The 13,058-nt window shown below is 44.4% G+C and overlaps 1 protein-coding gene across 1 annotated transcript in view; it reads left to right on the forward strand.

Moving 5' to 3' along the window:
* DIP2B (DIP2 acetate--CoA ligase B (putative)) overlaps positions 1-12,087 on the forward strand; it is a 54,191-nt gene extending 42,104 nt beyond the window's left edge. The window contains exons 17-38 of the mRNA XM_088520658.1: positions 259-373; positions 735-874; positions 963-1,099; positions 1,302-1,382; positions 1,849-1,976; positions 2,469-2,583; positions 3,545-3,746; positions 3,959-4,068; positions 4,207-4,287; positions 4,428-4,551; positions 5,447-5,568; positions 5,882-5,993; positions 6,422-6,531; positions 6,789-6,919; positions 7,463-7,631; positions 8,653-8,823; positions 9,328-9,389; positions 9,517-9,574; positions 10,202-10,276; positions 10,875-11,052; positions 11,236-11,359; positions 11,831-12,087. Coding sequence (XP_088376784.1) covers positions 259-373; positions 735-874; positions 963-1,099; positions 1,302-1,382; positions 1,849-1,976; positions 2,469-2,583; positions 3,545-3,746; positions 3,959-4,068; positions 4,207-4,287; positions 4,428-4,551; positions 5,447-5,568; positions 5,882-5,993; positions 6,422-6,531; positions 6,789-6,919; positions 7,463-7,631; positions 8,653-8,823; positions 9,328-9,389; positions 9,517-9,574; positions 10,202-10,276; positions 10,875-11,052; positions 11,236-11,359; positions 11,831-12,083 — 2,798 coding nt within the window. The 3' untranslated portion in view covers positions 12,084-12,087. The remainder of the gene's footprint in view (positions 1-258; positions 374-734; positions 875-962; positions 1,100-1,301; positions 1,383-1,848; positions 1,977-2,468; positions 2,584-3,544; positions 3,747-3,958; positions 4,069-4,206; positions 4,288-4,427; positions 4,552-5,446; positions 5,569-5,881; positions 5,994-6,421; positions 6,532-6,788; positions 6,920-7,462; positions 7,632-8,652; positions 8,824-9,327; positions 9,390-9,516; positions 9,575-10,201; positions 10,277-10,874; positions 11,053-11,235; positions 11,360-11,830) is intronic.
* Positions 12,088-13,058: the final 971 nt, after the last annotated feature.

The raw sequence follows: 13,058 nt of genomic DNA on the forward strand, positions 1-13,058 counted from the left end.
GAGTATGTGTGTCCTGCTGCCCTGTCGGGAGAGGAGGCTCAGCTGCTTGTTGCCATAGGCGCAAATTTTGCTCCTTTTGTAGCTATTTCCAAGAAGACTACGGGTAGCTCTCTAGTAACCCAGAGCAGTGGGTTGTGGTACTTCAGCACCAGGGGAAGGGGTTTCCTATGCTTTATTGCATTTGTTTCTGGGTTATTTTACAGACTTTTTTTAAAATCAGCTCCCGTAAAGTCAGATATGTATTTTCTTCCTTTCCAGGGTCTGTTTCCTCGTGTGATGCCTTCCTGAGTTTGTTCCAGAGCCATGGGCTTAAACCAGAGGCAATTTGTCCTTGTGCCACATCTCCAGAAGCAATGACTATTGCAATACGGAGGTAATGTGTGTGTAGTATTGCAGTCTGTTTGCAAGATTAAGTGATGCTGGCCACAGTTTGTTCACACACCTATTGGTCATCGTTGACTTAAGTATATAATAAGCCCCGCTGATATTTGTTTGTGCTTGGGTGATCAAGTGGCTGTGTTATTAAGCATTTCTCCTAAGATAGGAGTGCTTTTGTTCCTGTAAGATATATGCTGACTCTTCTGGAAAGGAATCTTTACTATATCTCATGACTTAAATTTGTTATGAAAAGAGGAGGTGGTGCAATATGCATTTTCTGTTGCTGTGATGCCTTCATCGGAGTCTAAGGATACCCTGTATGTCTGCCTCACTGTTCATTTTTGTGTCCTTCAAAGGCCTGGGGTCCCTGGGGCACCTTTGCCTGGAAGAGCCATCCTGTCCATGAACGGGCTGAGTTTTGGTGTGATTCGTGTCAACACTGAAGATAAAAACTCCGCTCTCACTGTCCAAGATGTTGGCCACGTGATGCCAGGAGGTGAGAATGTGCAGGAGTGGTTAGAAGTATTAGCTCTTTTGCAAACCAAATCATAGGAGTATTCCTAACAATATGTAATTTGTCCTAGGAATGATGTGTATAGTGAAACCTGATGGACCCCCTCAGCTCTGTAAAACAGATGAGATTGGTGAAATCTGTGTTAGCTCCAGAGCAGGAGGAATGATGTATTATGGGCTGGCTGGCGTGACAAAGAATACGTTTGAGGTAGGTGTGACAGACTGCATTTTCTCTGTCTGGTTCCTATATAGAACCAATGATTGTGTAATCTTTATTATTTTTTTTTTACACACACCCATATTCCGTATCAGCTGTGTAGTGCGATTTCCCGTGCAGAATTAGTTGGGAAATACCTTTCTGTCCCTGGGTAGATCCGCTCCAGCTGCAGCAGCCCTCCCTTCTGTTGCAGGTTATCCCTGTGAACTCGGCTGGCTCTCCAGTGGGTGATGTGCCATTCGTGCGCTCTGGCTTGCTGGGCTTCGTTGGACCCGTACGTAACACAGTTTTTGAGCATGCATTGCTGTTTTCCTGTGTTAATACTAAAAGCCTGGGATAGTTAAGAGAAAAGCAACTTACACTGGCATTTGAGTGGTAATGGGTTTGCTTAAGCCAGTAAGAACCCTTCCTTTTCCAGGATGTCACCAGTACAGTGCTTTACCATGCTACTTGTTGCATTTTTTTAGATTGCTAGCTCTTTTAAAACGAAATGTAGAAGGCTTTTGTACTGCAGCTCTGCTACACGTGCTAAAGTATCTTGGCTCAGTGAGTTGCTAGAATGATTCACCTCAGTTAGTTAGTCATATATGATGTAATTCAAAGAGGAAGAAAATATGTTTTATACAAGTTCCATTGATCTAGCAATTGAAATTTTATGCAAGTAAGAGTTTAAAAATATGCTATCAAAGACATTTGAAAATCTACTTTGTATAACTTCATCACATCTTTTTATCTTTCAGGGCAGTTTGGTGTTTGTGGTTGGAAAAATGGATGGATTGCTGACAGTCAGTGGACGTAGGCACAATGCTGATGACATTGTAGCAACGGGATTGGCAGTAGAATCAATAAAAACAGTTTACAGAGGAAGGTTAGCAAAATAAACGTAGCCCTCTCCCATAAATTTCTGCACCCAATAAAATGAAATGTGATCTATAGTGTGATCTCTGTTTTCTTATCAGTAGTCGACTTGTTTGGGTTGTTCAGTCTAAAACGAGTATATTTTAGGTTTAGGCAGTAGCTGGCCTAACCTTTCCTAACACAGATCAGTTTTCCTCAATATCCTGTTAGCCTTTTTGTCAAGTCAAGTCTGTGTACTTTAGGGGAAGGAATCAGTTTACAAGATAAACCAGCCTTATGGAAAATTTAATTCTGTCTCTATAGAACTTCTAAGGCTCCATGGTAGCTAGCCACTGGCTGATGTTCTGCAGCAAGGAAGAGTTATTAATTTCCAAATAAATTAAAGGATTTGTCTTTGCTCCATGCATTTCAGGAGTTTTGCCTTTGGTCCGTTTCCTTTGCTCCTTATCCTCAAGGAGTAAAATTGGCACCTCTGCCAACATGGCTCTTTCTTTTTCCTTAGGATTGCTGTGTTCTCAGTATCTGTGTTCTACGATGAGAGGATCGTGGTGGTTGCGGAGCAGAGGCCAGATGCCTCTGAAGAGGACAGTTTTCAGTGGATGAGCCGAGTGCTGCAGGTAAGCCAGGCTGCGCAGGTGGGCGAGGTGAGTTAGTGCACATTTCTTAGTGTGTGGGCAGATCAGAGGCCATTAGCATGCCGCATGCCCCAGATGGGAAGAGCATAGGCTCATGATCCCTCTTGGCAGCAAGATATTTTTACAAGGTCACAAGCTGGTACATCCACTGTGCACAAGCTGTTCTTTTATGGCTGAAGATCCTCGGAAAATGGCTGCAGCACAGGCTCTGATGAGTGGTCAGCATTATGCTAGCGAGGTGACTGTGCAGGGAGAAACATAATTGCCTCTCAGCACTACAGAGCAGACCCAGTGTTCACTCTCAGGAATTCTGCTTTTAGTCTTGAATCGTGCTGGTGCTCAGCGTCACACTTTAAAGTTGCCCTTATCTCTGGAGATGCAATTGCAGCAGGGAGATGGTGAACAGAGAACAGTTAAAACAGCTGAAGGAGTGCAGCCCTAAGAAACCAGAATGAATATGAATGCTTGCTTTGAAAGCTTCATGCATGTATGCAACTCCTGGGAATAATGTTCAGGTTGTAAAGTGGGCACACTTGGGAGAGAAGTCAGGGAAGTACTTGGTGATCTGAATAATGTATTAGATGCCTCAATGCCAAGGAGGACAAAAAAAGGAACAGAGGGTGCTGGTTCAGAGGAGACAGATGGATAAAATCCTAAAATCAAAATTGGATGATTCATCAAGCAACTGTCTGTATTTTGAGATTTTAGTCATTAACAATTTAAAAATGAGTTTCTTATATATGGCAGGATATGGATGTATAAAGGAGAGGATGCTAACAAGCATTTAACTCTTACCACAGGGATTGCTAATGCTACACAGGTGAAATGGCATGATGGCAACTGTCTTGCTCCTCTAGCACCTTATAGATATGTAGGGAGCGAGTAACACTCGACTATCTCCAGTGGTACCAAGCAGGCAAGTGATTGTCTCTCCTTTCTCCAGGCAATTGACAGCATTCACCAAGTGGGTGTATATTGCCTTGCTCTTGTGCCAGCCAATACATTGCCAAAAACTCCGTTGGGAGGGATCCACATCTCTCAAACTAAACAGCACTTTCTGGAGGGCTCTCTGCATCCGTGCAACATCCTCATGTGCCCGCACACGTGTGTGACCAACCTGCCGAAACCCAGGCAGAAGCAACCAGGTAACTTGAGCTGCTTTTGTTTAGAGTTAGTAAACTAAAGTTCACTACTGCAGACCTACAAAGCTGCAATGCACAAATTCTGCTGAGTGTTCTGCTTGCTGGAGACCTCTGTTAAAACAATATATACAGCAGTAGCTAGCAGGTGATTTTGAAAGAATCTGTTCCTAGATGTTCCTTTGTTCTGATCCCATGTGGCTCTTCTTTATTGACAGGCGTTGGCCCTGCCTCTGTGATGGTAGGGAACCTGGTCGCTGGGAAGCGTATTGCTCAAGCTTCTGGAAGAGATCTTGGTCAAATAGAAGACAATGATTTAGTTAAAAAGGTAAATCAGTATTTGTTAGAGGTAGAGGACGCAAGAAGAGTGTACCATACAGCTGAATGTGAGGCAGCAATGTGACAGACTTAGGTCTCACCTCTGAAGTCATAGTGCTAATATTTGGTTATTGCCTCTTTATTTCAGCACCAGTTCCTGACAGAGGTCTTACAGTGGAGAGCTCAAGCAACTCCTGACCACCCACTCTTCCTGTTATTAAATGCCAAGGTACAATCGGTGTCGAGTGTTGGTGAAGGTACACAGCATATCAGTCAGCACAAATTTGAGACTTTTTTTCAGCAGCAGCCATTTCATGGTCACACGTGTTATGCCAGGCTTTGTTTAGAACATTTTTGTTTCCTTTCAAGGGAACTACTGTATGTACAGCCACCTGCCTTCAGCTGCACAAAAAAGCTGAGCGAATTGCATCAATTCTGTATGACAAAGGTCATCTCAACGCAGGAGACAATGTGGTGCTTCTGTATCCTCCTGGTAAGTCAGTTTCACTGCAGCCGTGATGGCTTAGGCACTACAAAGCTCCCTGATGAAGTGCTGACTCCAAGGAGGGCAGTCCTGATGTCCTGCAGTTGCCAAATTAGGACTTACACTTTGGCTGTAGAGTTTTTGAAGGAGCTGATTTATAACCTCTCACTTCTGGATAGGTGTCCTGAGCTCTAGAGATTTAGCAATATCCTTGTGTTGACAATAAAATCTTTAAAACCTTCAGTGCTTTCCAAAGGTCCTCTGATACGGCGTGCTCACTGCGGGGTTATTAGGAGCCTGTGACCACGCTGGTTCTACTGGAGAAGTGCATTAGTCACTGCATCAGGGACGCTTGGCTCCTGGGCTCTTCCTAAGCCTTGTTTGGCTGGGCTTACCCCGCCAGCTGGCAGATTTTCCTCCAGGGAAAGCGTGTAGTTTGCTGCAGGAAATGGCAGGGTGACTTGCAGCAGCGGCTGGTGCCACCCCCGTTAGCTGTGTGGGCAGGAGGCGGGTGGTTGCCTGTTCTGCAGCGGTGCAGGCTGCAGCGCTGCTGCGCACTGCAGGCCCCAGCTCCCAGCGCCCGCTGTGCAGAACAGGCGTTTCAGTGGCTGCTGCCAGGCACGCCTGCCCTGTCCTGACTCACTTTTGGGATGTTCTTTCCCTGTGAGATGGTTCTCCTTGTGGTCAGCTGCTTTCCCAGTCCCGTTTCAGGCTTTCGCAGCTGCCTTGCCCTGCTGCCTTCAGTGTTTGGACTGCTTGTGCTGCACATCTGTGCGTGGCAGCGCCTGTTCTGTGTCCCTTCTTCTAACCAGTGCCTGGAGTGAAAATCCGCAGGGGAAAGGCTGGTGTCGCTGGGGTGTCTGTCCACCAGCGTCCTACACTACAGCCTCTCGTGTCCTTGCAGGCATTGAGCTAATCAGCGCATTCTATGGCTGTTTGTATGCGGGCTGCATCCCTGTGACCGTGAGACCACCTCATGCTCAGAGCCTCACTGCTACCCTGCCCACAGTGCGAATGATCGTGGAAGTGAGTAACGGGGCTGCAGCCCAGAGCAGGGCCCTAGGAGCTGTGTGCCCGTGGGGATCCTTCTCCCCACGGGATCCTGCATTCCTTATTTGTCTGCTTTGCTGCACTTGGAATTTTGGTGCAGACTGAGTAGAGAGCTGGGGTGTTGGAAAAGCCAAAGAAATTAACGCTGGGGGAAGCTGGCTATGGGTGGTAAAATACCAGCTGGATATCAGGCCGTGCAAGTACAGTGCCTCTGGGACATGCTCCTGTCTCTTTTGTCTTTCTTTTTATTTTTTTTCCTGTTTTTTGAGAAAGAGTTTTGTCTTTTTAGGTCAGCAAAGCTGCATGTATTCTCACAACACAGACCTTAATGAGACTACTGAAATCCAGAGAGGCAGCTGCTGCTGTAGATGTGAAAACTTGGCCAACCATCATTGACACAGGTGCAGTTCACGGACTTAAAAAAAATTGTTTGAAGTGCTGCGTTGGGCTTACCATCAATTTCCAAAGGGGGAGAACCATGGCTCCTATTTCAGATGCTAACTGGATGGTTCTTTAAAAAAAAAAGCTTGCATATTAGAAGAAACATCCAAAATATAAGCCAGGCACTCCCTTATTTGTTCCCATCTCTTTTGCATTTGGTGTTCAGTTTACACACACAAGAGAAGAAGTCTTTTCTCTATTTTTCTTAAAATAAATAATTCTCCACATGAGGACTTTGCCAAAGGCCTTCTCCTGTGCTAGTGGCTCTTCTGGAAAGAGTTACAAGAAGGCTTTATGGTCCAGCTTGCCCTTTTTGAACGTTTTCTTCTCCTTTCAAGTACCAGTTCATTAGCTCTTAACTAACCTCATTTGCTCCTTTCTTGCACAGATGACTTGCCCAGGAAGCGACTGTCTCAAGTCTACAAACCACCTACGCCTGAAATGTTAGCGTATCTAGATTTTAGTGTTTCCACAACAGGCATGCTTACAGGAGTAAAGGTACAGTAAAATGGCATTAGAAGATGGGCATTTGGTGTCTTGTCTTTGGCTTGTATTTCAATCCATCTCTTGCCTCTACCATCACCAAAACTGGCTTTTGTTTTTTGAGCAAAGAATGTGGTTTTCTTCCAATAAAACTACGGATCTGCTACATGCAGTCCCACTAAGAACTAGTTCTGTCATATAAGATAAGGGGGAAAAAAAAACTAGTGTATGGAGCAGAGCTATCAAGAGTGTTTCTGTGTGTCCCGCTGCAGATGTCCCATGCTGCCGTGAGCGGCCTTTGCAGGGCGATTAAGCTGCAGTGTGAGCTCTACTCCTCCCGACAGATTGCGATTTGCCTTGATCCCTACTGTGGACTTGGGTTTGTGCTGTGGTGCCTTTGCAGGTAGGACTTGCTATGCGGAAGGAAAAAAAAAAGTCATGATTAGGTTTGGGTTTTAAATAGGAAATATCAATCTGTGTCCTTATCTGATGTAATTGCAGACACATGTATTGAAACTACCAAAATGACTAATTTACCATTAAGTGAAGGATTTGCCTTTAAGCTGACAATAAAATGTTGCTTTTTCCTGTAGATTAGCAAAATATTATCCTGTCTTGATCATGCATATTTGTGCTGCCAAATATTACTGGCTCTGGAATGTTTCTCTTGTCTGTCTTTTTTGATTATATGTTGCAGTAGGGAGGTTTTCTTTCTTTCAACTGTATGGCTGATCCAGTTCTCTTCCTCCTGTCTGACTCTGTGTGTGTGCAGATTATTATTCTGGTACAATAAATTAGTAACAACAGCTACTACAGATACAAAGATGGCCATTGGGTTTGTTTCAGAGTCCCACAGTCTCCTTTTGATCTAGCTGGAATCTAACATGAAAATAAAATAAATATTAATTTAAAGATAATTCCGTGTTCTGCTCTTGGTTTTTCACAGTGTGTATTCTGGTCACCAGTCGATCTTAATTCCTCCTATGGAGCTGGAATCCAATCTTTTCCTCTGGTTATCTACTGTCAGCCAGTATAAAATAAGGGACACTTTCTGTTCCTATTCAGTCATGGAACTGTGCACAAAGGGACTTGGAAACCAAGTTGAAATGTTGAAGGTAAGAAACACTTCCTGAATCTTACACTGCATTCATGAAACTGTTGTGCTAAAGGAAATGCTGTGATTGTCAAGCACAAAGGTTGTGATGGTGCAGAAGTTCCTGACCCACAGCCTGCTCGAAAAGGAAAAGCAACAAAAAATGCTGTGGCTCCAGGAAATTAAAGAGATTAAAGCGGAGTGAAGTATGTTGCAGTGCAGGCAGCGCTTCCTCAGTGGTGTTGCCAGTGAGTGTCAGAGACTGCTGGGCAAACCCTGAAGAGATGATGCCAGCAGCAGATTGCTATGCAGAAAATTGCTTATGTAACAGTCTGCAGTGAAGGCTCAGACCAGCCCATGATGTAAAACACACGTTAGGCAATCTGCTAAGTCAAGGTGTTTCCTCCTGGGAGAAAAGAGGAAAGAAATTAGCTACTTCAGAGGCTTGAGGTGGCTTTTCGCCTGGATTTTACTGCAGAAATAAGTTGTGTCTTTCATCTAAACAGTCAGAGATGAGTTTGGTTTTACTGTTGAGCACAGTCTCGTGCCTGCTGTGGATGTGTCTCCAGTTAAACGGAGCAGTGGTGACAACTGGCTGGTGCTGCTCAGTGACTCCGGATCATGTGCAGAACTGAGAGGAGGAAATGGTTTCTGGCCTGACTTCTGTTGAGGATTCAGTGTGATCCTAGCAAATCACATTCTTCTCACTCAGTTTTGTTTTCATGCATGCAAATTGGCAATAAGAAATGTAACCTTAGCTAAAAGGTGCCTCAGAAGCACATGGTGCTGTGTCCTCTGGCACAAGAAGGAGCCGGATTGATGATTCCATTGGTCTAACTATTCCCAGGCTCTGGTCGGACACATTTTATTTATTGCAAAAAATGGAAGCTCAAAAGAAGAAATACAATACAAACACGGTGCCCTGCATTTTTAGAGTAATTTCTTTCAGCTTCAGGGGGTGGGAAGCAAATGTCACTTGTAAGGAGGTGTTATCAGCAGCTTCGGTCCTTTGCACTCGCTTGTGTCTGCGCTCTCCTCTGCAGGCACGTGGCATTAATCTGTCTTGCGTCCGGACCTGTGTGGTGGTTGCAGAGGAACGGCCGCGGGTTTCTCTGACTCACTCCTTCTCCAAACTCTTCAAAGACATTGGCTTGTCAGCTCGTGCTGTGAGCACCACCTTTGGATCCAGAGTGAACGTCGCTATCTGCTTGCAGGTAACGCGAGCACTCGTCTTGTTAGGCCACTAGATTCAGGTTTCCTTGTTTTCTGCCTCGCAGACTCCCTAATCTGCACATGCTTGTGTGTCATTAGCTTAGCCCCGTGTCTGCTCTGTGGAGACAGCTGGCACGAGATTTAAGCAGCTTCTCTTGTCAACTGCCAGATTACATCGCAGACACTCAGAGCAACTGAAACATGGCATTAGGGAACTGTGTATTTCCATACAAACAACAGTTCTTGTTGCCCCGGGGCTGGGAGCTGGAAGTGCTTGGGCTGTGGATGGGTAAAGCCCCTCTCGGGGTGCATCCCACGCTCGGGTTATGCCCCATGCAGGGAGCATCTGCCTGTGGTTGCCTTCGGTGCAGCTGCTGGGGGATAAACGTGGATGTGAATCCCACAGTCCATATAGTGCCCGGAAATGTTTGCAGCTGGGGCAGAGGTTACCCGCTTAGGGAGATCAATAAAACATATAAAATATTTCTTTAACGTTAACCCCTTAGGGAACATCTGGGCCTGATCCCACGACGGTGTATGTAGATCTGAAATCCTTGAGACATGACAGGTACAGTAAGCTAATTAAACTTGTTAATGATCCGCCTTCATTAACATTGCAACACTACTGAGCTCTCGCCCCTTCTCAGTAGACTTCAGCTCACTGCTTTTCCTCTCAATGTTTTCTTTACCTTCAGAGTACGCTTAGTGGAAAGGGGAGCTCCACAAAGTCTGCTGCTTTCGGAATCCGGGAAGGTAATGCCGTGTTTTTCCCTAGCTGCGTGGTGTTCCGCACGGCACCGTGCAGCTCCTCATGTCCTTCCGAATGTTGTAGATTTGTAGCTGGGAAAAGCAGCTGTTTTGAATCAGTGCTGCGGCTTGGGAAGAGGTGATTGTTGGCTACAGTGCTCTGGAAAGCTGGTTTGGTGATGAAGGATCTGTTGATATTAGAGCATGTTTACTAAAACAATTTGGAGGATTAATTCTGTTTTGATAGTAAATGAACTGTACCAGAATACTTAAATTAGTGTCTGCTGCAGTTTTGAAATATGCATACACTGGGGGTTTACTGCAGTCCTTACTCCTTTCTTTAAATAGACTAGAAAAAGATACAGTTTGGGCAGATTTTAATATGGAATTCTGCAAGTAACAATGCGCCAATATTTTTTGACCCTAGAATTTCTTGCCTATGTGGATCCTGATTCATTAGTTTCTGTTATGCTACTTCAGGGTTCCTGTTCTGCTTTGTTTTACACATGTTGTAACTTGCACAGGTGAAAATCATGCCATACAAATCGGGAGGTAAATGAACAACTTACGCAATAACTAAAATTCAGAAGATAACTCATACATTGCTTACATCTTCCTTCTTGTGGTCTTTAGATTTTACCCGGAGTCAAAGTAGTCATTGTTAATCCTGAGACAAAAGGGCCTCTCGGAGATTCTCACCTTGGGGAGGCAAGTACAAGTTTTACTATTTGGGCAGCTTTTCCTTTGTTTGGTGCTTGAGCTACATTCTGTCTTTTTGATTACATAAGTTGCTGGGTGACAGTTTGTGAGTGGTAATGCTTGTATACTGTTATAACTTGAATTATCACTGGAATGTTCAGAAATTGGGGATGTTATTTTAGTGTCAAGCTTAAAGAAGGAGAAAGCCTGGCTAAAAGAAAGGCTTGTTCTACTCCAAGTCTTGCATAACTGGCTTCCAAAGAATCTCATTTGCATCTTGCTCTTACTGCGATTACGTGCCAGTATATTTGCCCTGTGTTGATAGATTATTATAAATGGTTGCAAACTGCATGTAATAAAAATCCATAGTTCATTTACTCAATTCATTCTCCGCTTACAGTTATTAAATCTGCCAGATGCATTTTTGAGATTCTGTAGGATTTTTGGTGGTTTGAGCTAAATGTAGATTTAGGGGATGGGGAGGCAAGAAAATATTAAATAAAAAGACAACCTCCTATTAGAGTTTGCTCTCTGCTTCCTTCCAACACTGCCAAGACGCTGCGTTTTCCCAGCCCATGGACCTGACTGTTTTCCCCTTCCTGTGCAGATCTGGGTGAACAGTCCACACACAGCCAGCGGCTACTACACCATCTACGACAACGAAACCCTCCAGGCCGATCACTTCAACACTCGGCTGAGCTTTGGGGACGCAGCTCAGACGCTCTGGGCTCGAACCGGCTACCTGGGCTTTGTCCGTCGCACGGAGCTTACGGCTGCCAGCGGAGGTACGGCACAAATCAGGCTTGGTCTTTCACACGAAGAGCATTTTCCTGCGCTGTGCAGAGAACAAATCCTGATCTGTGTGTCTGAATACAAGAAACGCTTTGTTTTACTTACAGAATGATTTTTGCGTGCCATTTTCTGCTCTATAGCATGCATCCATTTCATTTTTCATTTCTCCTTTCCAGAGCGTCACGATGCACTGTATGTTGTTGGGGCACTGGATGAAACCTTGGAACTGCGAGGGCTGCGTTACCATCCCATTGATATCGAGACATCTGTGTCTCGGACGCACAGGAGCATTGCTGAATGGTAAAACGGGGAGAGCTGAATCCATCCCAACTTAGCGGAATGCAGAAATGTGCCTGCAAAGAGGCAGGATTTAATAGAGCAAGATAAGGCAAAGGCCTTTGTTGTTGTGACTATCAGCAGAGCATCTCGCCTTCCGTGCATCCCCTTTGTAGAAGGGGTAACACTGGGCTCCCTGACTCCTATTTCTGCACACTTTCTCAGGAGCATTAATTCAAGGTAGAGGCTTCCTGCTTTGTTGTGTGAAGAACCGCTGATCCGTGAGTGAGTGGAAGCAGCGCCTGGTTTGTGTCCCACCAAGCAGTACTGACTGTTGGGACTGATCTTGGCGCTTCAGGGTTGTGACTTCTCCAGTGGCACCGCCTGGAAATGGAGCCCAGGGAGGTGGCAACTCCCTGTCAGCCTTGAGGAAAGATAAACTTTGGATCTTTATCTGTGCAAATAACTTGCTTTGTTTTTCTTTTTGACTTCTAGTGCTGTATTCACCTGGACCAACTTGCTCGTGGTGGTTGTGGAGCTGTGCGGCTGTGAGCAGGAAGCCCTGGATTTAGTTCCTCTGGTTACAAACGTGGTCCTGGAAGAACACTATCTAATTGTGGGAGTGGTGGTGGTAGTGGACCCGGGAGTCATTCCTATCAATTCCAGAGGAGAGAAGCAACGAATGCATCTCCGTGACAGTTTCCTAGCAGATCAGTTAGACCCCATATACGTAGCCTATAACATGTAACGTGTACGGAGGGGTCAAACGACGTTCAGAAACTTGGCGGGACCACCACGAAACAGAGGTGTCTAGAGAGCGAAGCTGGTGAACATTACTAATACTTGACATAACGTTTGAGATTGCTGCCACATTCCTTTCATCTCATCCCGTGGTATTAAGATCCATTAATTGCCAAGGGACAAAAGGAAATGTGGTAGGCAATGGAAAACATTTGTAACAGTTTACTGAAATATTAGCTTTATAGCAAATGCAAAGTTGACAAACGTGTGAGCTACAAAACTCCTAAGGCCTTTACAGTAGTGTTACTTTTTTCATCTGTTGTACATATTTGTATTTTTATCTAATACTGTTCTAGGATTCTATAAGGTGAGGGTTTATTTAGTTAAGATAATAAACTATTAAGAGGAGGGTCATCAGAGTTCCGCAGTTCCCTACTATATAATGTACTTTGCATCTGTACTGTAGCTGTTGTTCCATGGGATCACACAACTTATTCAAAATTGTGCCACGACCAAATCAATAACTTACGGAATCTAAGAGTTACTTATTCATATAGATATTTCTTGAATTAAAAAGCCTATATTTTAAATATGTAAATATTATTATACATAATTCACTTAGATAGAAAATTGACTTGGATAATGATGACAGCTGAAGGTAGAAATTTTTAAGGACAGTAACTTTTGTGGTCCTTAGCATAATTGCATTTGGTTAGACAACTAATGTGAGATCCACAAATCTTGCACAAGTTTTCTTAATTCAGTATGTAGTCTTTTGTTTCTGGCCAGAAGTGTGTCATAGCCTGTAGAAACCTGTTCTTTTTAAGGCACATCTTTGTAAATGAGTCTGAAATGTTGAAATGGTAACAGGAAATATGGTAGAGATTGCAATGCAAGCGCATAACTGAAATGGTGCATCTGGGTGACAGCCCCTTCGTGCCACCTTGTATTTAAAAGGGAGAGAAAAATCCCCCAGGTTTGC

The sequence above is a fragment of the Tinamus guttatus genome, unplaced genomic scaffold (genome assembly GCF_059628265.1).
Source record: "Tinamus guttatus ecotype Peru unplaced genomic scaffold, ASM5962826v1 Tinamus_guttatus_pri_ptg000096l, whole genome shotgun sequence".
NCBI classification, from domain to species: Eukaryota; Metazoa; Chordata; class Aves; order Tinamiformes; family Tinamidae; genus Tinamus; species Tinamus guttatus.